This window comes from Populus alba, chromosome 5 (assembly GCF_005239225.2).
Source record: "Populus alba chromosome 5, ASM523922v2, whole genome shotgun sequence".
NCBI lineage: Eukaryota > Viridiplantae > Streptophyta > Magnoliopsida > Malpighiales > Salicaceae > Populus > Populus alba.
The window spans coordinates 3,875,119-3,900,080 of NC_133288.1; the positions used below are offsets into that span (position 1 = coordinate 3,875,119).

General features: G+C 33.7%; 4 protein-coding genes and 1 pseudogene across 8 annotated transcripts; 4 read left to right on the forward strand and 1 right to left on the reverse strand.

Moving 5' to 3' along the window:
• The first annotated feature begins 5,416 nt into the window (after positions 1–5,416).
• Positions 5,417–6,189, forward strand: LOC118051501 (pathogenesis-related protein PR-4-like; annotated as a pseudogene).
• Positions 6,190–6,772: 583 nt separating this feature from the next.
• Positions 6,773–10,234, forward strand: LOC118051500 (uncharacterized). Of its 4 annotated transcripts, XM_073409500.1 has the most exons (6): positions 6,784–6,906; positions 7,545–7,672; positions 8,322–8,421; positions 8,949–9,193; positions 9,344–9,568; positions 9,649–10,234. In XM_073409500.1, the coding sequence occupies exons 1-6, from the start codon at positions 6,845–6,847 to the stop codon at positions 9,678–9,680; spliced, it is 792 nt and encodes a 263-aa protein (XP_073265601.1). In that variant the 5' UTR covers positions 6,784–6,844; the 3' UTR covers positions 9,681–10,234. The 4 variants fall into 4 exon arrangements, with proteins under 4 accessions (XP_073265602.1, XP_073265603.1, XP_073265601.1 ...); XM_073409501.1 differs by having other exon boundaries at positions 6,773–7,048; positions 9,344–10,234; XM_073409499.1 differs by having other exon boundaries at positions 9,344–10,234.
• Positions 10,235–12,240: 2,006 nt separating this feature from the next.
• On the forward strand, positions 12,241–17,525 carry LOC118051499 (E3 ubiquitin protein ligase DRIP2). Of its 2 annotated transcripts, none has more exons than XM_073409498.1 (7): positions 12,241–12,625; positions 13,791–13,953; positions 14,452–14,770; positions 14,904–15,400; positions 15,513–15,563; positions 16,158–16,230; positions 17,187–17,525. In XM_073409498.1, exons 2-7 carry the CDS (start codon positions 13,919–13,921, stop codon positions 17,358–17,360), a joined length of 1,149 nt encoding a protein of 382 aa, XP_073265599.1. In that variant the 5' UTR covers positions 12,241–12,625; positions 13,791–13,918; the 3' UTR covers positions 17,361–17,525. The 2 variants fall into 2 exon arrangements, with proteins under 2 accessions (XP_073265599.1, XP_034918058.1); XM_035062167.2 differs by having other exon boundaries at positions 13,854–13,953.
• A 1,652-nt stretch (positions 17,526–19,177) lies between these two features.
• On the forward strand, positions 19,178–21,849 carry LOC118051498 (probable prefoldin subunit 4). Its single transcript, XM_035062166.2, has 3 exons — positions 19,178–19,358; positions 19,469–19,579; positions 21,352–21,849. Exons 1-3 carry the CDS (start codon positions 19,350–19,352, stop codon positions 21,610–21,612), a joined length of 381 nt encoding a protein of 126 aa, XP_034918057.1. The 5' UTR covers positions 19,178–19,349; the 3' UTR covers positions 21,613–21,849.
• A 148-nt stretch (positions 21,850–21,997) lies between these two features.
• On the reverse strand, positions 21,998–23,423 carry LOC118051496 (GCN5-related N-acetyltransferase 10, chloroplastic). The gene is made up of 4 exons (XM_035062165.2): positions 22,947–23,423; positions 22,791–22,843; positions 22,389–22,541; positions 21,998–22,298 (listed from the first exon to the last, which is right to left on the reverse strand). Exons 1-4 carry the CDS (start codon positions 23,361–23,363, stop codon positions 22,076–22,078), a joined length of 846 nt encoding a protein of 281 aa, XP_034918056.1. The 5' UTR covers positions 23,364–23,423; the 3' UTR covers positions 21,998–22,075.
• Positions 23,424–24,962: the final 1,539 nt, after the last annotated feature.

The following is a 24,962-nucleotide window of genomic DNA, read 5'->3' on the forward strand; positions in this document are numbered from 1 at the left end:
CAGTTAAGTAAATAACAATGCAACTACTTGTCCCTTCCAAAAAAAAGAAGAAAAAAGCAACCACTTGCTAATCTGCATGTTAGTTCATGTGCTTATGTTCTTGTAATCTTGTTAGTAAACTATGCGGAGCTTTGAAACTTATCTACTTCTTTCTTTTTTGCTGAAGGTGATGGAGTAGTTTTACAGTTATTTGTTCTTCATTTTTTAGATCATTTTGCAGAGTTTGATTTTAACTTTAATTATCACAAGGACCAAGCTGTATTTCCCAAGTAAATACGAGAGCCTAGAGATTCCAACGAAGGACCAATTTGCAAATACAAACAAAACATTGCACTTAAAAGGGTGCTTGGCTGTCTGATCATGATTAGCTACGAGTCGATCCAAATCCATTTGATTGCATTTACCAGGATTAGTTCTTGATCATGATGAGCATCTCCACTTTAGCCACAAGAAATTCTCGACCATATGATCATGCGCAAGATAATCCCAAAAGGGTGTCATGATGTGGTTCTTGATTTATTGACATGCCTTAATTATCAGATGAAGAAAAAACAAGAGAAAAAGAGGATAGATATGGAAGAAAGGTCAGGAAGGTGATGATTAATGGGAGATTATCTGAGTTTAGAAGATCATAACAACTTCATTATCATGTTGGGTACATTAAGAGATAATACCTACTCTCAGGAGAAATACACACTCAGTGGGCTTTGTATATATATATATATAAAATCAGTGGAAGATCTTACAATAACATCTCAGAAGAGGTGGTAGAAACATTATTATGTGTATATTCAACCTTGTTATAATTAGTGTCTGACATTCAATTTTAGGTCCCGTTAAGATAATATTCCAGAATAGAAAAGATAAAAATAATGGAGATAGATTAGATAATATAGAAAAAAAAAGAAAAAAAAAAAATTATGTTGGTTAGTGTAAAAGATAAAATCATTGTCTTTGTATCGTGTTTAGTTTTGGTGGGCAAAACTAAATAAAATATAAAGATTTTTGTTTTACATTTAATATATATTGTTGTCAAACTTACATATTTTAAAAAATAATTAGATATTATTATTTTTACTTTAGTTTATATTGGTTGTTAAAATTAATAATATTATAATAACCTTAGTTATAAAACTAAGATTGATTTGACAGGTTGATCTGAGGTCTGAACTAGTTCGAGTTTCTTAAAAAATAAATAAATGATTAACTCAATTTGACTTAGTTAAAAAACCTAAGGCAACCCAAGATAAAACACCAGGTCAAAAACCCGTTGCCTTTAAAAAAAAAATTAGGTCCACCCAATTGATCCCTTTGACCAATAACCTGAACTTTATCTAGGGTTTACTCCCAAGTCAGGTTTTAAAATTAAGATAATAATTTTGATTTGGATTAAACCGTATTGACCCTCTCGACCTGTGACCCGATACTTGCTCTAGTCGACCCTCAAATCAAGTTTTAAAATTATGATAAGAATAATTTTTATTTTATATTGACCCCTCCAACACATGACTAGGGTCTTATTTCAGGTCAATCCCAAGTCAGATTTTAAAACTATGGTAATAATTATTCTTGTCATTACATTGACTTGAGTTAACGACTAACCACACTTGTGACCCGAGTCTTGCCCAATATCGACAATCGCATCGGGTTTTAAAATTATGATAATAATTATTTTTTATTTTTCTGTTGTCTTAGGTCAAACCGAGTCATGACCTGGCCTTGACTAGTAACCCGAGCTTTGCCCCGGATCAACCCTGGAATTGGGTTTTAAAAACTATTATAATAATTATTTTTATTTTGACATGTTTTAGTCGAACATTTTTAGAATTGAGAGTTTTTATAAGAATATTTTAGAAATAAAAAATAATAAATATTGTCTCTCAAAACATGTTTTATATGCTTCATATTTTAAAAATATAGATATTTACTCTAAAATTATTTAAAAAAACAATTTTATTTTTTTTTTTTTTTTTATTTTTTAACCTACTATTATTAACCTAGTATTTGAGATTCCTTGATAAGCCTTGCTTAATAATATAGTTATTAAACTTTATTAAATTTCATATTTTCATCCAAAAATTTCATTAGCCGAAATCTAATTTAGTTTAGGTTTCAATTTAAATAAGAGAAAAGATATTAATCTAACAAGTTATTACTAGAAAATTAAGAGAAAAAAATGAAAGGAAAATATTTTATTATAATTTACTAATAAAAATTATGAAGGTAAATTTTTGTTAGTAATTTCAGGCGTAAACGGTGACGGAACAAAAAAAAAATTATATTAACATTATTGAAGTATTAAATTATTAAAGGAAATTCCATCATTGATTATTTTAAGAAATTAAAACCTGATGATTCTCTCATCTTCTTCTTTCAATTAGACTATGATTTAAGAAAAACTAGGTGGGTTTTAATAAATGGGAAGAATTAATAAATGGGTTTTAATAAATCGTTTTGTTGTGTCTAATGGGAGATGCATTTGGCGAACAATATGGCAGGCAAGCCGGTGGTAAGACTTGCCCTAACAACCTATTTTGTGGCTAATATGGGCGGTGTGGAGACACTGAAATACTGATCACCATCCATGAATTGCCAAATCAATTACAAAGGCGGCGGCGTCGGCGGCGGCGGGAGGTGGTGGTGAGATTGCTTCAAATGTGCGTGCCGCATACCGCATGTACAATCCGCAACGACATGGATGGGATTTGAATGCAGTTAGTGCGTTTTGTTCTACATGGGATGCTAGGAAGCCTTGTTCGCGGCGGAGCAAACTTTGTTGGACTGCTTTTTTGTGGCCCGGTTGGACATCGTGGACAGGCTTCTTGTGGTAAGATATATATGAACATGCTTTTCTTTTTTATTTATTTATTTTTTAACTCTTACAGTTAGCTGCTGCTGTTTATTGCATGGTCAAGGAAGAAGTAAATAATGAAGTAAAATTGTCCTAATTAATTTGATTAGGATAAGTTTACTTCATTATGGATCAATGTAGCAATAACGAAGGAGGGTTTTAATAGTGTTTTTATTGTAGCCCCTCATATATTTCATTGTTTCACTGCAACAGTGAAATTACTAATTTGTTATTTGTTCAAATAATAAATGGCTTTGCTTAGAAGGATACTAGGGTCCTTTTGTTTTATATAAATAATGAAAATACTAAACTATCCTTGGAGACTAAAAAAATTATGTCTTCTATCCAGGGGTATTATTGGTTTTTTATATTTTAGATTAAATTATTAAAATGTTCTTTAAGTCAAAACAGCCAAAGTTTTTGGTCTAAAGATATTTATATCTTTTCAGTTAATTTTTTTTTGTTTTATTAAGGATAATATTGTATTTTATAATAATAAAATAATATTAGATTTCCAAAAGCTATTGGAGCATAGAAAGAAGGGTGGAGACTGGAGACGTGGACAGGAAAAAGGATAAAGTAGAAAAGAACAATTGTTTTTCATTTTAGCAGAAATCATGAAATCGGACCGGTTTTCATATTTTTTACAAGTTGACCAGATTTTATGTAAGTTTGACCAAGTTTAATTAATTTTACTGATTTTCAAGTTTTAAACCTGATTTTACATGTTTTATGCCTTTTAACACGTAAATATTTATTGATTGGTCTTTTTTGTTTTCTTTTGTATTTGTGATTTGGTCATTCTTTTTTTATTTATTTTTATTTTTTTCCTTGACTCTTAAACAAGATTTTTGTTTCCCTTCAATTTAATATTTCAATTTCAATTTATAATATATTATTATGCCTTTTAATTTAGTTATTATTCTTTTATTTCTTAATTTTTTTTACTATACCTTTTTATATAAGTTTTTTTTTTCAATTTCACCTTTCACTTTAAGTTTATTTTGTGTTATTGTTTTCAAATTGGCCCTCATTTTTTTTTGTTGGAGTTATTTTTCCTTTTCAATTTAACCTTAAAACAAAAATTTGTGTCTTTTTTATTTTATTAATTTTTTTTTCATCCTTTGCCCTTTTGTATCAGTATTATTTCTTTTTGATTTGGTACTTTAATTTTAAATATTTGATTCTTATTTTTTGAATTGTTTTTTTTTGAATTTTTTTATTAAAATTTTTATTGGTAAATCTTACTTTTCAAACCAAGTTTATTTTGTGTTATTTTTTTCTCATTCTTTCAATTTTTTTTTTATTTTTTTAATTTAATTCTCCAATAAAAAAAGTTTAGTTATCCTCTAATTTATTTTTTATTTTAATTTTCAGTCTAATTATTTTAATTATCATTTTTTATTTTATATCCTCCATCGTGATCCTTTTGGACACTGACGGAGATGGATACGCCAAAGGTCACCTCATAGTGAACAATGAGCTCTCGTTAATCGTGGTGGTTCCATCAACAGGGCTAAACCTCTGCTCTCTATCGTCGATGATGAAGAACATGTGGCTATCTATATATGTGACCATTGAAATTTGATAAGCCTCGAGTGATCTAATCAAGGTCAGAATCTCATTGCACTTGAGGTCTTGGCCCAACGGTTGAAATGATTTGTTCATTTTTTCTGTATCCTGGGTTCAAACCTTATCGTGCACGCCTGTCACCCCCGCGGTGCCTTACATGTTCACTGGGTTTGCAGGATATTCAGTGAGCCGTAGAATTAGTCGTGATACGCGCAAGCTAGCCCGAACACCTATGTAAATAAAAAAAGAAAGAAAAGAAAAGTCAGAGTCTCATTTGACCAAAATTGTGATGAATTATTTCTCTTTTCTTGTGAATCGGTAATTTGGAGGTGGTTATTTATTTATTAATTTTAATATTTGGATCAGCTTGTGTATATATCTTGACTAATTGAGTTCTAGAGTTAATAATTATAAAAAATTTTCTAATAATTTTAAAATTTATAAAGCTTAAACTAAATTTTTTTTAAAAAAATAATATAGAGCCTAATTGGAAATGTTTATATTTTGATTTTAGGATAGCATATCTACGGGCGGAAGGATAATTTCAGCCACCGGATTTAAAAGATTATGCTCATATGAAACCCCACACGAGTCAACTAAATTAAATGCCTTACATCACCTTGAATCACAAGTCGGATTTCTCTCTTTTTATATATATTTTAAAAAAATTCAAAAAGTGAAAATAATCCATTTAAATTTATCATGGATGTGGTTTGAGTAGATCAATGATCCGAATGATTGAATTATAAATCCAGCATAATCTAGATTTTTTAACTAACAAATTTGATAATTATAATTAAATAAATACTTTTCTTATTTAATATTTTTTAAAATATTGAAATTTCCTTATAATTTTACATGCTAACATGATGTTTTTTGATTGGATGCTTCATAAATCGTCCATATTTAGAATATATATGAATCCAGTTTCTATAAATTTAACATGCTAACACAAGGGATAGTTGAGCTTGCACGGCAGTGACATCCTCCTTAGTCTCTATAAATCCAGCACCTTCTTATAACTTCATGCAACCAACAGGAATGGAGAGGTTGAGCTTGTTGATCGTATTCCTTTTGTGCCTAGCAGCTACTGCCATTGCCAGGAATCGTGGCCGGCAAGCTGCTGGAGGCCGGACTTGTGCTAACAATCTTTGCTGTAGCGAGTGGGGCTTTTGTGGAACAAGTGATGATCATTGTTCACCTTCCAAGAATTTTCAAAGCAACTGTAGACCCAGTGGTGGCAGCGGTGGCGGTGGTAGCAGTGGAGGTGGCGAGAGTGCTTCCATTGTTAGAGCTACATACCATTTCTAAAACCCTGAGCAAAATGGATGGGACCTGAAACGCTGTACGTGCTTATTGTTCTACATGGGATGCCAATAAGCCATTGGCTTGGCGTAGACAATATGGTTGGACTGCCTTATGTGGACCAGTTGGACCCCGTGGCCAGGCTTCTTGTGGCAGGTGCTTGAGGGCAAGATAAGTTAATTAGATGATAATGCAGAACAATTTCTTTTTTAATTATCTGAATTCGCTGAGCATCAAGATCAAATTCAAATAACTAAATATAGTTTCCCACATATATAAATGTATTGCAGGTGACAAACACTGGGACTGGAGCACAAGCAACAGTGAGGATTGTTGACCGGTGCAGCAATGGAGGTCTCGACATGGATGCTGGAGTGTTCCGGCAACTAGATACTGATGGAGGAGGCAATGCTCAAGGCCACCTTATTGTAAACTACCAGTTCGTGAATTGCTGATCAAAAGGCACCATTCTCTTCCAATGTTATGATGAAAACTCAATAAGCTAGCTTGTTGATTTTCATGTACTAATAAATATCTAATCTTTTCTTGAATAAATAAATATATGAAAGTTTGGAAAGTAATTTAGTTTTAAATTTATGTTGCTCATACCAATGAAGGCCTAATCAGAAAAATAAAAAGAAGTGAGAAAAGAAAAATATAAATGTCCCAATGTTTTTGTATTTTTTATTAAATTTGAAATGTTAACTCAAGATCAATTAAATTTATTATGTTTTAATATTCAAAAAGTATTATTTTAATTTTTTTAAAATTAAACTATATTTTTATTAATTATATAAATTATTTTTAAACTCATCAAATTAATTTTATTACGTCGAACAACTAAAACACAGATTTAATTATAAGCATAGCTAGGTAAAAAGTTCAAGAATTATTTAATAATACTATTGAGTTATTTACTGTATGAATTTTTTTAACGTTAAAAAAACTTAGTTTAAGAATTTTTTTTTTTTAAAAAAAACAAAGTCGAAACATTTTCGTCTTATATATATTTTTTAATCATATTGATTTCGAGAGGGTCGTACATCACAAGTTTACACCTGTTGTTTTTTTTTAAAAAAAATATACGCACAAGATCGTTGCTGACACCTCGAGTACATGCCCACAGCCGAGCGCGGGCAACGGAGCCAGTACTCTCTGCATTCCACCATCCCAAATCAGTACACTCCTCTCCCCCTCACTTTCCCTCTGAGCACAGAAATTGAAACTGGCACTCTTGACACAAGTTTGAAGATTGAATTACCGGAATCCTATTGTTTTTTTATTTCACATTGTGCTGTTTGAAGATATGGATGAGAGAAGGTTTGTTTCTTTTTGTTTGGTTCCTGAGAAAATATGGGAAAAAGGAAAAGTTTTCAACTTTTTTTCCCCTTGAAACTCTATCCAGTTTCACAGAAATACCCGCTTGTGTTTTGCTTTTCCACTCCTTCCCTTCTTTAAAGGGTCTTGAATCTTTCCTGTTTTTGGACCAGTTTTGTTGCTTAGCTATGATGGTTTGTGTGTTTTAGTAGTTCAAAAGTTTGTTTCTTTGGAAATATGGAGCTGTTAAAGCTTTAAGCTTTAATGGGTACAATGTGATCCCTGTATTCTCCTCTTTTCTGTCATCACTGCAATTTGTTTTGATTGTTTCGTATTGGCAGTCAAATATGACTTGGTATTATGATTTTTGTTCTTTGACTGTTGTTAATAGTAGTTTTCAGTTGAAGAAAAATGTTAGTTTCCTTTTCTCTTAAAACGTTAGGTGATTGTCAGCATTATTTTAGTATGAAAATAATGTTGTGCCCTTGTGTCTCTATAGTCAAGAGAAAGAGATGGTGGAACAAGTAGTGAGAGTGAAGAGGAAGAAACTAGAGGCATGCATGACTTGCCCTCTTTGTAATCACCTGTTAAATGAAGCTACCACAATCTCTCTGTGTCTTCATACCTGTAAGGTTTACTCTGTTGCTCTATATTTTGTTCTTGTGTGATCGATTCCCCCCCCTCAATCTGAAGCTGTCAAGGTTGCAGTGGAAATAAATATAATAATCTGGGTTATTTCTTTAGTTGCTTTGCAGTTTATTGATCTGGTTTTCCATGCTTTGCGTTTTCTTGATTTGTTTGTTTATGCACACATGAATCTGTTATAAAAACATAAAGGAAGAATTTCCAAATACCCTGTTAGTCCTTTCCTTAGGTTTGTGGTGGCACAATTGGTGCAATGCATTCTCTATACAAAATAGAAAACTTTGTTTGTAAGGTCATATGCTACATTAGTAACAAGCGCTGCAGAGATACTTAATCATACTTACTAATCTTTATAATTGTGGGCGGCTTGGGACACTGTTTAAGAATAACTTCCTACTCGCACACATTACACCATGACATAACCATCAATTCCAAAGCTTCATGACTATGCCAATAATTTTATTTACCTTTAATGTTCTATTTGAGATATAATCCTTTTGATCATCTTTTCTTGATTATTTGGATCTATGGTGTTATATCTAATCTTCTAATCTTGAATCTTCTAATTCTATCGAGTGATCTTTTCTCTTCCATTGATCTGTTTCTGATGAGTTTATGAAATGTCTACCAGTCTGCAGGAAATGCATATACAAAAAGCTCACTCATGAAAAGGTAGATTGCTGTCCCATATGCAATATGCATCTAGGTCGTCTACCGACTGAGAAACTCAGGTTAGCTTTTGCTATATACACTTGTGTGTAGGGGCACTACTTTTATCTTTTAGGTTCCAAAATGGCATAAAAGTAACCTCTTCTAAAGCACAATTGAAAAGGTGATATGATCTCTAAGTATCTATCAGTATTGGCTCCCTGAACTTTAAGATCGTGATTGAGGTTGGTCATTGATCAGTAATATATGGTAACTGTTATTTGTTAAATCTAGATACTCTGATCTGATGATTGGCTCATTTGAAATTGATTTGGTTTGTGGATATTTGCTTTTGGCAACACAGACTCGCCGCCCTATTGACATGATTTTGTTTTCACTGATTGTATTGCTGGATGCCCTAACCAATAGTAGATAGATTTATGTGGTTGCCGTAGACAAGAGCTGAACTTCTTATTCAAGGAGTCCTGCTTGAAATTTTCTTCCACTTCCCAGAAAACATTTAGATCAGGACAATAATGAGATTTTATTGTCTATTTAAAAAAGACAAAAAATAAAATGTTTGTTTTGGGATGTTCATGTTTGCATGCAGGCCAGACAATTATCTGCAAGATATGAGGGCCAAAATATTTCCTTTTAAAAGAAGAGAAGTTAAGGCTTTTGAAGTTATGCCTTCAGTTGCGTTGCCCAAAAAAAAGAAAGGAGAGCAAAGAGAGGGGGCACAGGACCTCCAAACTTCTAGGGCGGATGACCTAGTTCCCCAAGGACATGGACAAGATGATGGAGAGCCTTCGGGGTCCCAGATGTTTGCTGCTTATTCCATCCCTTTGGAGGCAAGTCTTGATCCATCCTTTCCTGTTTACGTTAATTTTCTTCATCTAACTGTTGGGTTTTTTCTTTTTTGTCTGCCTCAGTCAAGAGGACTTTTAATGAATTTTACTTGAAACTTGGATCTGGATAATGTTTCTAATTTTCATTTTCAGGAAGAATTACAAGATTCCAAAGTGATTCCTGAATCAGAAGAATCTATTCGAGACCTTGGACTAGTGCCGCAAGTAGTTTCTCAATCAGGAAAAGGCTCTCTTGCACTCCCTGGTGAAGTTTCAGATATCCCCACCACCACAGAACCACACAAGAATGGATCTTCTTCCAACTCCGAAGCATTCAATACAATGGCCAATACTCCTCTTGCTTCTAATTCTCCAATTGCAGGTTCAAATGCATTAATAAATACATATTTCTCTCATTCTCCATTTTGCATTATTTAACCAATTCAATTGCCTTTGATCAAGGGGTTTTGCTGAAGTTGAGTTTGAATCTTTAGCTAACATGTTATCTTCTTCTCAACTCAACCTCCACAATCAATTCCATATCTCACAACTTTTGAGATTCATCACTGAGGAATTGGCAAACACTCCAAAGACAATCTCACTTCCATTTTGGAGTTTGCTGTGCTTAATCTCTCGTATCTGCATTGATCTACTCGTGATTCCAAAGCCTACAGATTTTCCAAGTCATTTAGAAATATTTTCAGCTATAACTAATTCCTATCTGGAGAAAGCAAACGTTCAATCCAGATCAATTAGAAGCTGCATAAGCCTCTGCATGGAAGAAGCTTCAAGATTCTCTACATCAACTTGAAGCCAAATCAACAGATTCTCTGCAGGACGTATTGACTCCAGCCTTCTATTATCAAATGAGTGAACTATATGTGTCTACAACAAAACCTTCACTCGATATGCTTAAAACCCTTTTATTATCAGACACTTCATCGATACTCTCTCTGTCATCCTCGCAACCTCTGTTCGATACCATTTTCCTAATTGTCTGTCTCAATATTTATCAATGGAAAAGGGAAAGGTTGCATTGGAACAACAATTATTTATTCCAGGGCATCTCAAACCTTTCTAAGCTACCTGTTCTAGAGAAATCTCCTTTGTTTTTTTTTTTTTTTTTTCTCAAAATCTTTTATTGGGATAATTACATTATTAGTACACTAATTTTACACCCTTTTATGATATGAATTTTAATTCTTATCGTTTAAGTGAGCCGACTTTATTTAAAACTTTAAATCAAGCACTTTAGTCCAAAATTTGTATAATTTGAAAACGAATCAAACATTTTAGAGTTGTTTATTTTTATGTTTTAAAAATATTTTTTTAAAAAATAAATTTTTATTTTATTTTATTTTTTATATGATTTTAGATTATTTTAATATATTTATATCAAAATAAAATTTTAAAAATAAAAAATATTTTACTATATTTTTAATTAAAAAATATTTTAAAAAATAATTATTATTATGGTCCTCTTCAATAACAACAAGAAGGCAAGGGCAAATAATTAAAATAATTGTTTTTCAATTTATTTTTCTAATATGAATTTTAATTTATAAATATTATATATATATATTAAAAAAAATAAATTAAAATTCATATGGGAAAAATAAATTGAAAAATTAATTATCTTAATATATTTTTAAATAAAAAAATATTTTTAAAAAAATATTATATAACACAATATTAAATACACACATCTTTTCTTATCATGGTAAAGTTTGGATTTGACTTGAGTTCTGGTTATTAAAAAGAGATTATGGATAAGCCGCATCTTACGGCACAAGTGCTGGACTTGACTTGTAGGCTCCAGCAAAAAAAACATATATAATGCATTTGTTTTTATATTTAAAAATTATTTTTGAAAATTTTTAATTAATTTTTTTTTATAATTTTAAATTGTTAAAATGTGCTGACATAAAAATAAATTTTAAAAAAATAAAAAAATATTATTTTAATATATTTTTAAATATAAAAATATTTAAAAAAACAATAACCACTGTCATCACAAAAACCACCGTAGTTGCCAATCTTGACTCTCCATTCCAATGGCAGTTTTTCTTTTCCTACCTCCCTCCATGCATCCCCACCTATGGCCTTCTCTTTCCCATGGTTAGTGTATTATCTAGAATCTGTCAAAAACAATCACAAGAACTCCATTCACACAGATTTTCATTATATAGACTCTCTAGAATTCATTGAGTCAAGGAAGCAATCGAGGATGCTGATTAATAACAGTCAAAGTGGAATACTTGAGGCATGCCAGTGTTCTTTTCCAGAAAAAAACATGGGTAATTATATTTATGTGTTTATAACAATGCACTCCTCGTTATAAATCCATGCGTCCACGAGAAGTAAAGGCAGCCAATACATACACAAAACAATACGTAGAGGCTAAGCTTTTTCATGGTATTCCTTCTGTGCCTAGCAGCTGCTGCTGCTGCCCAGAATTGTGGCCGGCAAGCTGGTGGCCGGACCTGTGCTAATAATCTTTGTTGTAGCCAATGGGGTTTTTGTGGCACGAGTGATGATCGGTACTGCTCACCTTCCAAAAACTGTCAAAGCAATTGTAGGCCTGGTGGTACTGGAAGCGGTGAAAGTGCTTCCATTGTTATTTGTTTTAAATAGTAAAAGTAACATCAATCCAAATTAACTTTTTTTCTAAGCAGTTCATCTAGATATAGTTATCAATGCTACTGAGGATACGAGAGTGTTGTGGTTTTTAATTTTGGAAGTACTATATTTTATTTGAAAAATATTAAATTAATATCTTTTAGTATTTTTTTTATGATTTTAATGTGTTATTAAACAAAAAATATCATGCAACTCAATACTAAATATATATTATTTTATTGGGTCAACTCAACACACGAGTTATATATCAAACTAAATTAATTATTTTTATTAAAAAAAATATCATTCCATTCTTTTTTTTAAATATATATTTAAAGTTAAATCGACTAACAGGATAAACGAAGTTAATCAACTCAAGTCTAGTCAAGGTCAATATTTTTTGTGTGGATCAACTTAAAACAAGCTAAGGCTGGACACAAAACCGAACACAAGTAGAAAACACACTCACACACGCTCGTCGCTTCTGCCTAACCTTTCATGTGATTTCGTCGAAGCAAAAAGGAAAACACACAAACTCATAGCCCTTTTCGTGTCCTAAAATTCCAACAAAAAGAAACCCCACACGTCGACGACTACTACTACTTCTTCACTGTTCTCTCTTTAGATCTTTCTTAATTATTAGTGTTATTATTTATTAAGTCTTTTCCAGCCCTGAATGTATTAGCGTAGACACAGAGAACGGATATGTCAGGACAGATTGTGAAAGTTAAGAGAGAGATATTAGAGGCATGCATGACATGCCCCCTTTGCAATAAGCTCTTAAAAGAAGCTACCACGATTTTTTCGTGTCTCCATACGTGTAAGTTTTTCTTTTACCCTCTCTTGTGTGAAATCTTGTGTTGATCTGGGGTTGTTGGGATTGTTGTGGAATTGGCTGGTATGATTTGAGTTGTTGTTTCTTGATCTGGGTTTTTCTTGTTTTTCAATTTCATGTTTGCTTTGCTTATCATGGCTTGTATGGATGTTGCAATTTGGTAATTCAATGTCGAGAAGGGGTTTGTTTGGATTTTTATCAATGGATATGGAGTGCAATCCTAATTGCGTTTATATTCTTTATATGGTGTGGACTGTTGAAGTTTTTCCAATTCTCTGAAAACTTGTGTATTCTTGCTTTTGGTTCATGCATGTATGGCTTTGAGTTTTTTTTATGGCCTTTTGCCACGTAGTGCTGAATAGTGTTTTCTTGATGATTTCGGTTTCAACTTTGTACATTGCATGTATAATATCATGACAACGATATGCATACTTGAATTTGTTATCTTGCATCGGGTGGAAGGAATATCCAAATACTCTCTGTTAGTCTGTTCTTTTAGGCTTGAGGTGGTAAAGTTCTGTGATGCTTGCTCTGCACCACATAGAAAGCTTTGGTTTCTTTCTTGTTGATCTCAGTTTCCGATAGAAAATTAAACTATAACTTGCATTTGTGAACTAATTTGAATTTTTGTTGTACCTTTGTGGGCAATGATTAATAATAACTTCATATTGCCGCATTCTGTCCTCTGTAAATGACTTAAATAAACATAAACTTCAAGTTCATACAAAATCTTAAAATCTGTCAAAGTCCACTGGTGGGCATGTACCCAATTGACTGAGTTCACCATGGGTGTTTTGTTGATTAATGCTGGTATGAGCAGGATTCAATAAATTTCATACCATTGTTGAAGGGACAATCTGGTCATTGTTTGTTGACTACATCAATAAATTTACTCTTATCATTAATTGAGAATATTAAGATTATGCATGCTAATTACAATGGAGTGGCAAAAATTCAATGGAATTGTGCTTATCTATGATAATTTTCTCTGTTTAATCATTTGGGATGCATGTTATCTTGAACTTTTATTGTTACTAACTTTTAGTACTGGTGCATCTTTCTGATACTTTTTCGTGTTGATTATTTTATCTAAGATGTTAGATACAATCTTCTGGTCTTGAACAAGCTATACCCTCTAATTCCTTTTCAGTCTAGAAATCTTTGGTTGTTCAGTGATCTGTTTATGAAGAGTTGGTTTTGAATTCCAAACCAGTCTGCAGGAAATGCATATATGAAAAGCTCTCAGATGAAGAGGTAGATTGTTGTCCTGTATGCAATATGAATCTGGGTTGTCTTCCAGTAGACAAACTCAGGTTAGTCTTTCTATAAATTATAACCAAGTTACATACCCATAAAGATGAACTGACACATGCTTGCATAGTTACAGGCACTTTTTTTTCCCTTTTGATCTTTATAAATTATGAAGTGCCACAAATCGCTAGACTTCTATTATGGTGAATTTCTTTTTGATTGAATTTGATATGGTTTACATATTATTTTTGGCAATATAGACTAGCTCTCTGCAAATCCTTTCACATGATTTTACCTTCACTAACTGTAATTCTACTTACCTTAACCAACTGTAAATTGATTTGTTTTGGTAAATCTTCCTTAAAGATGGAGCAAAACTTCTTAACTCAAGAAATCTGCTCAATTCGAGATGGTATTTTAGTTAAACAACTCTTCCTGCCCACGACATGCATTTTGACAAACTTCCTGGAAAACATTTAGCTCAGAATGCATGTTATGTAGTTTTCTCATGTTTATAGAAAACTGATTTTTTGCACTGGAATTTTCATGTTTGTATGCAGGGCAGATCATAGTTTGCAAGATATAAGGGCTAAAATATTTCCTTTCAAGAGAAGAAAAGCTAAGCCCCCTGAAATTATTCCTTCAATTGCATTGCCAGCAAAAAGAAAGGAGAGATCATTATCGTCATTGGTGGTCAGCACTTACAAAGTGCCAATTCAAACTGGCTTGACAGGAAGGAGATCTAAAGCTGGTGCCAGAAAGGCTGCTGCATTACGAGGATGCAGTTTTACTGTTGAGGAATCCAAGAATGCAGATTCTGCCAAAGATAATTTGAACTCACCAGGGTTCCCTTTCAAAAGTATTCAAAAGAAAAGGCTGGTAAAGGAGACAATTGTTTCATTCTTTGTGCTTGGATGACTTGAAATTCCACTATGAAGTTGTGCAAGCTAGTTCTTGCTGGCAAAAATATTTTCACTATATTAACAATTTTTGCCTTGTTAAATTAATGCAGGATTCCTCTGTGGCTGAACCTTCTACTGAGCAAAGACCTAATGATGATGGCGAGGATGCTGATGTTCAAATGATTGAAGGGAAGGCTGATCTATGGACGCCCTTGAATTGTCTTGTTGAAGCTGCTAACAGAACCAAGTCCTCCAAGTCGCATTCACAAGGACTGTCCCTAGCCAAATCTGGCCTGCTTGATGGCCCTGATAGCAAACCTCATCTTTATGAATCCAGAGCAGAATCACCCAATGGTCAACACAGTGACATATATATGGCTAAAATAAAAAATGAGCATGGACAGGGAATAAGAGTCCTAGATGACAAGAATGGAACAAATTCGCTTCCTGTATCAGTGAAGCGGAGAAGGTTAACAGCAGCACGAAAAAGGGCAGTTATGTCTGAGGGGTTGAGTGCCTCAGCTCAAGCAATGGTAGATGCTGCAGGAGCTAAGAGCAATAGAAGAAACGGTCCAATATGGTTCTCATTGGTTGCCTCTGAAGACCAGTAAGTTGCTTCTCAGGCTGTCTCTAATTTATATTAATTTATCTAAGTTTTTTAAGTTTGGTTTGCTGACTGCTTCAATGTTTGTCACTAATTTTATGGTAAATGTCTCCAGGAAAAGAGATGCTTCCTTGCCACAGATATCCACATGCTACTTGAGGATCAAGTGAGTTTCTTTAGTCTTCTTACCCTCTTTACTTTGTTTCATTTTGCTTTATTCTGCATTATATATATCATTTTTTTTCTTCATTTGTGTATTTGAAAACTATTTCAGTTTTTGAAGGGGTAAATTTGAAGTTTGGCCACCATGTTATCTCATAATCTCTTTTGACAGGCTAAGAAAGTGGGTCTTTGTTTTTTGCTTGAAGATGTCAAATAGAAACGGCATCAAGGCTTTTACATGAGATGATATGATTTTATGGTCCAAGCATTTGTTTTCCCAGAATGTGGATGAAATTTTTACGTATTTTATCCATCTGCTACAATTGATAAATATTAGGCTTTTCATATGTTGGTTATTTCAGTAAGTGTACGGATTTTATTGTTTTGTATTCTAAAACCTGTTTAGTCTAACTTTGCTTTTAGTATTTGAAAATCAAACTGTTTCTCATCATTGATTGGCTTTGTTTTGCCGTGTTCACTTGATGGTTATTCTTGTGAGTTTGATCAATTCTAGGTCAAATATGATGAAGCCATCGATTGACTTAGAACTTATCCTCAATTACCAAATGTTCAATTTTTCTTGACTTCCTCATCACAGGGATGGTAAAATGCCCGTGTCTTTCATCCAGAAGTATCTCGTAAAGAAACTCGATCTTGGTAGTGAAACTGAGGTGAGTTCATCTCTCTTCAAGTTTGTCAGTTCTATTTTTTCACCCCGGCCCTTTATTATGGCCCTGAAAGCATAAAAGATCAAGAACAGATTTGAGCTTGTAACTACTGTACTGAGCCACTTGATATTAAATTCGTATAGAATTATCCTTCTATATGCCCAAGGATGCCAACTCAAAATGATTGGAATGGTTCCTAATTTTTCACAGGAACATCCATCTGTTACAATTTTTTAAATCCTAGGAAGCCGGTTGGAATGATTTGAATGGTTCCTGAAACTTTAAGAATCAAAATGAATCTTGCGTCTTTGTCAAGTGTCAATAAGGTGAATATTTCCCATACCAAGATCTGCTAGGAAAATTTAAATATACTCTATCTTTAATCAATGGACATTGAACCCTATCTTTCAAGTAAAATGTAATTTTACTGGAACAAAGGGAGATACATATACTGATGAATGATAAGCGACGGTAACAAGTATCCAGAGGTGTGCATGTCATGTAGCCTAATATTTTTGTTTGATCAATGACGTTTTTGGCCAGATGCAAAACAATCCTAGTTTTTAGATAATTCTATATCAACTTAGTCGACACTGTCATATTTCATACTCTTATACCTCAACTCCTATTTTCTCATGACACTGTGAAAGCTCTTCCTCTGCTTGCTGAATAAAAATCTAATCTACTCATCTTGTAATAACTACTGGCTTAGTTGCTTGATGTTCTTGGGGGAGGAGGGGGTAATCTGAACTATGCAATGGACTTTCTAGGAAGCCTACTACTTTTTTCATGACAGTTCATTGCTTCCTAAAATTGCTGGTGCATATTTGATAAAATTGTTCGTCATATTTAATGGAAGTCATTGTTTTCGGAAATGATATCACATCTTGTGTTTTGTGTGCTTATAATTGATGAATACTGCTTTCTCTGTCTCTCTCTCTGTGGCTCTAATTTTGTAGGTGGAAATAATGTGCCGGGGTCAGCCCGTCAGCCCAACTTTGCGGTTGCAGAACTTAGTAAACTTGTGGTTTTGTACTGGTTCAACGTCAAAAAAAGTATCAGCATCCGTGGGTTCCTCGGCAAAGGACTTCGTGATGGTATTGTCATATTGTCGAAAAGTCCAAGAGTCTTGAAATTTACATCTAAGCTCTCTCCCTTCTTGACTACTTAAAAAAATATGTCTTGTTGGATCTTCAACATCTGCAACCTTACTGTGATCTTCGAATCCATCACTTGCTTACTGCTTTGAATCATGCATATGATTACACGTATGGATATATTTGATTTCATTTATTCTATTAGAGAGCCACATCACTTACGGTCTGTATTCTCTCTAAATGTCTCCCAATGATCCTGAATTGAAGTTTCTAATGATCTTTAACCATATCTCTCTTTGAATGTTGCCAAGATCGGTTGAAAATTGCACGTAGGAAGATGGGTATAAGCTTGTGAGAGTGGCAAGTTGTTGAACCTTTTAGGAGACTTCAAAACGTTTCCTCTTACATCAAATGGATTGTCATTTATTCATGCAGCAGACTTGTCTTTCACCCTTTAAAGCAGGCTGATGTTCCTCTTACCCAACAGTCCAGAAGCATTTATACACTCCTTAGGACTGTCTGCTAAATACAGACATGCTTATGGCGGCATAATTTCCTCAACAGACCCGAGAAGACGATGTTCTTATTTCACTTTTCAAATTTAAACCCAGCCAAAGCTTTCTATAAAGTGTAGTAAAGAGGGTAACAGATTTATGTTTGTTACAGAACTATCACTTGTAAGAATCCTCCTTAATCTTCTTCTTCTTGGATCTGGTCTCTTTTTCCTCATCAACTTCCTCAACATCACCCTCCTCTTCTTTCTTTGATCCATCATCCACATAATTGTCAGCTTATTGCACTATCACACTAGAATTCTCAATCTTTTCATCAAACTCTCCATTTTCAGAAGATTCAAAAACCAATTAATAAGCAACATTCTTTTTCATTCAAAAGAATCGAACTTTACTTTATTTTTTTCAAAACCCACTTCTTGTTTCTTTCCAAAACTAATTTAAAGAAAACAAATTTACCTCCTTAAAAGTATTTTGATCTACTGTAATAAGTTCTTGATGTGATGAGAACTAAACATTAACATTCCTTTTCCTTGTAGTTGGATGAACGTTTGTATGGTATTTGAGAGCATTGATAGCCAAAGAATATCTATTGTAATGTTTTATAAAACTCATTGCAGCTGCTAACCACCTCGAACTGCTACTGCTTGCAAGCTTATGCTGCTCCAGCTTATCAATTCGGTAGTTTAAGCTTTCATAAATCATAACATCAAACTGTTATTTAATCTAATATTTTTAATAAGAAACATTAGTTGAGTCCTTTCATTTTTTTAAAAAAAAAACAATATTGAATTCCTATGTTTTTATATATTTTTTTGCAACTTAATCCTGTATTTAATATTTTTTTCATTCTTAAATCTTACTTATCTATAATTAATTTTTTCTATATCTTATAACATCAACTACCGAAGTAAAATATAATAAAACAAGGGAAATTCAAACGTAATAAAGAACGTATCTTAAAGATACCATCCATCTATAAAGGTAGTCTCAAATTTAGTATTAATGATATTTTTTATATTGATTTTACTCTTAAATTCTCAAAAATCTCAATTAAGGAATTTTATTTATTTTGAAGAATTCTCATCCATATTTCCATTCAAATTGTACCCTTTTTTATATATAAAAAAAATATTATTTGGTAAAAACCTTAATATTTTTTATCAAATGATTTTAACAGATTTTTTATTAGAAAATAAAAATAGTAAAATTAATATAAAAAATAATTTTACAAGACTACCACAATATTTTTGCACGTATATTTGAGGTTTGTGAAAAAAAAAAAAAGAAAAAAGTTAGCAATCAATTCTGGTAAAGGGATTAATTAATCATTTGCAAAATTATAAGTACTAAGCTAAAAAATGTATAAAAAAAGCGACCAATTATCTTCAAAGTTCAAACTCAGTGTGTTTTCTGCAGACTGCAGTTGTTGAGAGATTGAAGGGCAACAAGTGACTTCATCAAACCTTGGTCTGTCTGCTTGCAAGTTGGAACCTTTCCTCAAAATCAAAACATGCAACAGGTAATCAATCGAAAAACCCCTACAAAACCCTACACAGCCCCCTTTTTTTTAATTATCTTTTTTTTTTGGTTTAATAAATAAGTAAATAAGAATGAGTTGAATGGTTAAAGGGTGGTGGATCTGGCAAGGAGGTGACTTGGGAGGATCAACAGAATATCAACAAATTTGGCAGATTAAACAACAGATTCCACGAGCTTGAAGACGAAATTAAGATTGCCAAGGTACCATCTTTTTTGTATATTTATATGCCTCTAATTTTACTCTGATTAACTTTTTTCATTTATATGGAGATGGGTTTTCAGAATTATTAACAAGGGCAGCTTTGGTTTTGTGTTTTTAATTGATGGGTTTGTTTTATCATTGTCTTTGGGTTAGTTTTTTGTTTTGAATAAGAGGTTAATATTTTTACTGAAAATTATTGGTAGATAAAAAGCGAAAAGAAGGATTGTTGATATTGGTTAATTATAGTGGCCAACAAATGGAGTTTTTTGTTTAAAAGGGTAAATATGATTGATTTGAACATGAATTGTAAGCCCGATTTTCTGTCTTGGTGTTTTCATGATTAAGAGTGGTGTTTGCTTGTTACGGTAGAAGGGATTATGCAAATGTCAGGTCAAAAAAGTCTTGTGCTTGCAACCTAAAGTGAGCTTCTTGAGCTTGTGCTGAATGTTAATGAGTGTTGGGGTTGCCTCGTTTATCTTGCAATGAATGGGCTTGAATGTGTTATTTTGAGTAAAGATTGTTAAGGTTGGTAAATTCAACACTGATGGATGCATGAAGGGTGTGAGTTTGGGTTTTCTCTCACTCTCTCTCTTTGTGTGCTCGCGCGTGCTTTTAATGGGAATTGAAGTTAAGACTAAGCTTGTGAAGATTCTTAAGGAATTATTTGTTTGTATTTATCTTATCCGAGCTTGAGTGGTTTGGTTTGTCATAGCATTGAAATATGTATTACAGGCAAGTTGTTGAATCTCGTTTGGTTCAGTTTTCATTGGTTTGTTAAGCATGGCAATGGAGTGTGTTCTTAGAAAATTAAGTCAGAGCAAGCGGACTCTTGTTCTTCTTGGCCAAAACCAAAGTTAAATTCCAATCTTCCTCTTTGTTCCATAATTTATTTTAAAATCGAGGAGGGAAAGGAAGAAAAGTTGGAATAATTATTTTCTTACTATAATTTTCTGGCTGTGCAAAAATTTTCCATCCAACATGCATTAGATTTTGTGGAAATTTTTTAAGGAAAGGTAAGCTCAACATCGGAATTTAAGGTGCATTCTCTATGTTCTGATTTGAACCTTTGTAACAGACTTCTCATCATAAACAAGTCGAGAAAATATTAAAATTTCTTGCCTCTTTTCCCAACATGTCTCTTTCATTTGCTCCCTGTTTCTGAAATTAAACATAACACGCCATTATAAGATTTAAGAAATGCTGAACTCCAGAAACTCTTCCTCGAATTTCCAATTGGCTGTTCAGACACTTTACCACCAAGGTCCATCCAGTCTAATATGCTTTGTGCGAAAAAAAGATTATATCATTTCCCTCCACAGATTTTTTTATCCTTTACCCATCTCCTTGACTTAATTATACATGTAGCTGTTGAAATTTATTGTAAATAAACAAAACACAAGTGTTAGCATTGTTTTTCCTTGCAGTCAAGTTGCCATTAGTTGTGCAACAGCACGGATAATAGAGAGTGAGGCCATCATTAGCAAATGGGAGAAAAGCTATCTATGTTGGCCTTGTGGGTTCCAGTTAGCCTAGTTGGTAAATTTATTTGCCACTGTCTTGAATACCTGGAATTGATACCCATGTAATCTGGGATGGGAGGGATTGAAGGGAGGAAATGATGTGTCTTGTTGTGTAACCCACCTCTTGGACCTAAGGTGCCCCACATCACACCTGTTCTATAAACGCATTTGTGGATGTGTAATTTTGTTTTTGTATCCTGGTCTCATCCATTCTTAGTTTCTTTACTAATACAATAGCTCCTTTTCTTCAGGAAACCAATGATAATCTGGAGGATGCAAGCAATGAGTTGATTCTTACCGATGAGGAGGTGGTTCGGTTCCAGATCGGAGAAGTCTTTGCTCATGTTCCAAAGGATGAGGTTGAGACCAGGATAGAGCAGATGAAAGAGGTGACTGGTAAGAACTTGGAAAAACTGGAGGAAGAGAAAGATTCTGTGCTTGCACAAATGACTGAGTTAAAGAAGATTTTGTATGGGAAGTTTGGGGAATCCATCAACTTGGAGGAGGATTAATGAGGTAGGTTTTTATTTTCTTTCCTTTTTCTTCCTCAGCAGCTTTCTTACTGATTTGCTATGTTATCCATGGAAGAAGTGTCTTGTTCATCGTTGAAATATCAGGGAAATTAAATTCCTCGAATGGTTTTGTTGGATATTTCAGATTTTTGTGCAAGCTTCTTGAATATAGATGCTGTATTTTTCCTACTCGGATGCATCTGTTATGAAGTGATCCATTCTCTTCAATTTTCGATATTTATGTCTCCTTTATGTTAAGCTGGTTCGTATTTTGCTAGTTGTTGGGTTGCTCAAGAGTAGTACAAGTCCCAACAAATTTGAAGTTCAAGAATCCTTCCAGCAACAAACTATTGACTAGGGACTTGCTAGGCAATCCGTAGGAGACTTGCAGAATCTTCCTTTACATTGCTTGATGTATGCCCATTGCTTAGATTACATCCGCAACAGAAAATATTAGAAAATGCTAATCAAGCATATCGGACCGTTTGATCATAAGAACACGGCGTTTTCTTCCTATCCAAGTCACCCATTGGGGATCGCTGGATACCACTTTGTAACCTGCATTTGTGTATAGCTTTCGAGCACCCATATCATCTTCATATGCCCTGAGGGCAAGGCATTCAAAACCCCATAGATGGGAGAGTACATCACAGGCTTTTAGCAAGGCACTTCCTATTTTCCGCCGCCTGTTATTATAAGAAATTGTTAGCCGCTGCCATAACATGAAAAAGCAGTTATTAGATGATAAGATCCCTGACGGGATTGAATGTTAGAACCTGAAACTTTTGGAAACAGCTATCCCTGAAATATAAAGGTATTCATCTGCTCCCTCAAGGTGCTGTAGTACATCTTCATCTCTTAAAGCTGTGACATCCACAATGCCCACCAGTTTCCTTTCAGCTGCAGGCTCAGCGACCAAACATGCATATCTGTTAATGTTAAGATAATCATCATGTTTTCTGGCGATCAATCAGCCAAAGCACCAATCTGACCTATAAAAGAAAAATTAAAGAAAGGTTTTAATTCTTTAACCACCTGCAAGGCTTGAATGGTTCACATGCTAAAAATGGATTTCACATTCTCAGGGCTTAAAAAATCCTTTCTTAGCAATGTTTCATCATTACAAACTTATACATATTGTTCCATGTAATTATCATTTCTTGATTCAGTGGTTTTACCTGTCTGGAAGGGAGTTCTTAAGCTTGTAAAGAAGCCCAGAGAGCACTTCAGCCTGCGTGATACAGCAAAGAACACAGCAGTTATTAAAAGGATAATAGCAATATCTCTCACCTTTTCTCGTACTTCTAATGATAATTAAAAGGACAAGGAAAAACCTTGAAGAACTCGAAGAAAAGGTCATCAAAGAGAGCCACTGGTGTGTGAAATGCTTCAGCTTGAATTTGAGCTACTTCCTTCATCTCATCTCGATTCTCAGCTAACCTCCTTACTTTCCATCCAAACTCACTCGCCAAATACTCAAACTGCTCCTCCTTTTCTTCAATACTGCTCCTATCTTCGAGAAACAATTGCTCAGTTGCTTCCGCAGCTGATGTAGTTGAAGATGTACTACAACAATGAACAATACAACTACCACTCCAGCCCACAGGTCTTTCGATCGGTTGGCCGACTTTCTTTCTGTTGCTTGCAGTTTTCCAATTTCCATGATAAAACCTGGATCCTTTACCGGCATACCAAGGTTCAGTACATAGACTGTTTGAAATCTGCAAATAGCAAAGGCGCAAATTAGCCATTTTTGTTCATTTGTGTAGAGAAAGAGAATGCGGTCGCAAAAAGAAGGAAAATTAGAGCTATGGAGTCACGATTGGTTATAAGAGCTTGTTTGCTTGGAACCATACAAGTATATTACATGTGGGAGTACCTGAGCCAACCACGTGGCGTTTAAGATTTGCTACCAAGTGATTGGTTTTTCTATCCACAGAGAACCATCCTTGTCCATATTCAGACAACTTACTACTACAGCTTCGTGCACAAGCAGAATTTATGGTAATTACTAATTAACAAGGACGCCCTTTTTGCCTCAAAAGCTCGAGCTACTACTCCTAAACATTAGTGGTTAGCAATGGCTCCAACGCCCGAGTGACAGCTTCGTTCTTCAAGTTTTTGGAGGTAGGAGATGGGATAGGATCGAGCTAATTGGGCCCACATTCCCTCCCAGCAAACAATCATCACTGTGAGCTAAGAAACAGCTGGAGGAATATCTGCACCCACAGGTCCCACACCCCAACCTGTATCAAATATCATTCACAGCTGAAGCACCAGTCAAACTGTTGCAGACTTCAAGATTGTAGTATCTACAACAAGTTAATTAAAATGTTGCAGACTTCAAGTTACTTTGATAAAAGAGAATGGTTTGAAAAATATTATTTTAAAAATTTTAAAAATTATTTTATTTATTTTAAATTAATATTTTTTAATATTTTTTAATTCATTTTAATACGTTAATGTTAAAAAATAATTTTTAAAAAATTAAAAAAATATTATTTTAATATATTTTTACATGAAATTTTTTTAAAAAAAATAATCACAATTACATACTTAAACAGCTAATAACATGATAGAATTGCATGTTAAATACTATATTACCTTCTACTCAACCTCAAAGCAGATAAAAAGTTAAATAGGACTGTTCTTTTCTCCCCATGCCCTTTTGTTTTCCTCAACCCTGGTTAACATAAACATGACATGAAATCTAGGCTATGGGTTAGGCGCGTTCAAATTGATCCAAATCAATTAAAGAAAAACGAACTAGATTTTGATCAAATCTTAAGTTAATCAATCAATTCTGAATTGATTTTTTTTTTTCCCATCAGCTTGAGTATCAACCTGTCAAACTGAATTTAGTAACTATGAACATAAGAGCACGTGTAAGATAGCAAAGAGAAAAGTTCTCTTTTCAAGTTCTTGATGCCAACCATCATATCTCCGTATATATTACAGGAAGCCAAGGCATCCTTCCCCCCTCTGATTTTTTCTTCTTCTCTATTTAAGTTCCAGGTTAGTCTTAACACAGAACAACTGAAGAAAGCTGACCCCTCAATTTAGCTCCAAGTGGCAGAAAATGCAATAAGGATCCACATATTATCCCCTCTGAATTTGCCTTTCCTTAGCAAATAACCTCATAAGGATAGCAATTAGCGACTGAGCATAGAAAACTTGCTGGGATGATATGCTTTGTTCTTTAAGTTATCAAAGGTTGGAGATAGAAATGGAATAGGATGAAGCTAATTGGGTTATTTAAGTGGCCCCTCTCACGTTGTGACCTAGAAATAGCCGGAGAATCATTATGCCCCCACGTCTCAACCTAGACCATCTCATAGGAGGTCAACTCG

Excerpts from the sequence above, each read along its gene's own strand:
- LOC118051498 (XM_035062166.2), top strand. Across the intron at positions 19,580-21,351 it reads ACGAAATTAAGATTGCCAAG|GAAACCAATGATAATCTGGA; the intron begins GTACCATCTTTT and ends CCTTTTCTTCAG.
- LOC118051496 (XM_035062165.2), bottom strand. The coding sequence starts at position 23,363 with ATGGCTAATTTGCGCCTTTGCTATTTGCAGATTTCAAACAGTCTATGT. Across the intron at positions 22,844-22,946 it reads TTTTCTTCGAGTTCTTCAAG|GCTGAAGTGCTCTCTGGGCT; the intron begins GTTTTTCCTTGT and ends TGTATCACGCAG. Across the intron at positions 22,542-22,790 it reads AAGAACTCCCTTCCAGACAG|ATATGCATGTTTGGTCGCTG; the intron begins GTAAAACCACTG and ends TAACATTAACAG.
- LOC118051500 (XM_073409499.1), top strand. The coding sequence starts at position 6,845 with ATGCCCACAGCCGAGCGCGGGCAACGGAGCCAGTACTCTCTGCATTCC. Across the intron at positions 8,422-8,948 it reads CTACCGACTGAGAAACTCAG|GCCAGACAATTATCTGCAAG; the intron begins GTTAGCTTTTGC and ends GTTTGCATGCAG. Across the intron at positions 9,194-9,343 it reads TTCCATCCCTTTGGAGGCAA|AATTACAAGATTCCAAAGTG; the intron begins GTCTTGATCCAT and ends ATTTTCAGGAAG.
- LOC118051499 (XM_035062167.2), top strand. The coding sequence starts at position 12,511 with ATGTCAGGACAGATTGTGAAAGTTAAGAGAGAGATATTAGAGGCATGC. Across the intron at positions 14,771-14,903 it reads GTATTCAAAAGAAAAGGCTG|GATTCCTCTGTGGCTGAACC; the intron begins GTAAAGGAGACA and ends AAATTAATGCAG. Across the intron at positions 15,401-15,512 it reads TTGGTTGCCTCTGAAGACCA|GAAAAGAGATGCTTCCTTGC; the intron begins GTAAGTTGCTTC and ends AAATGTCTCCAG.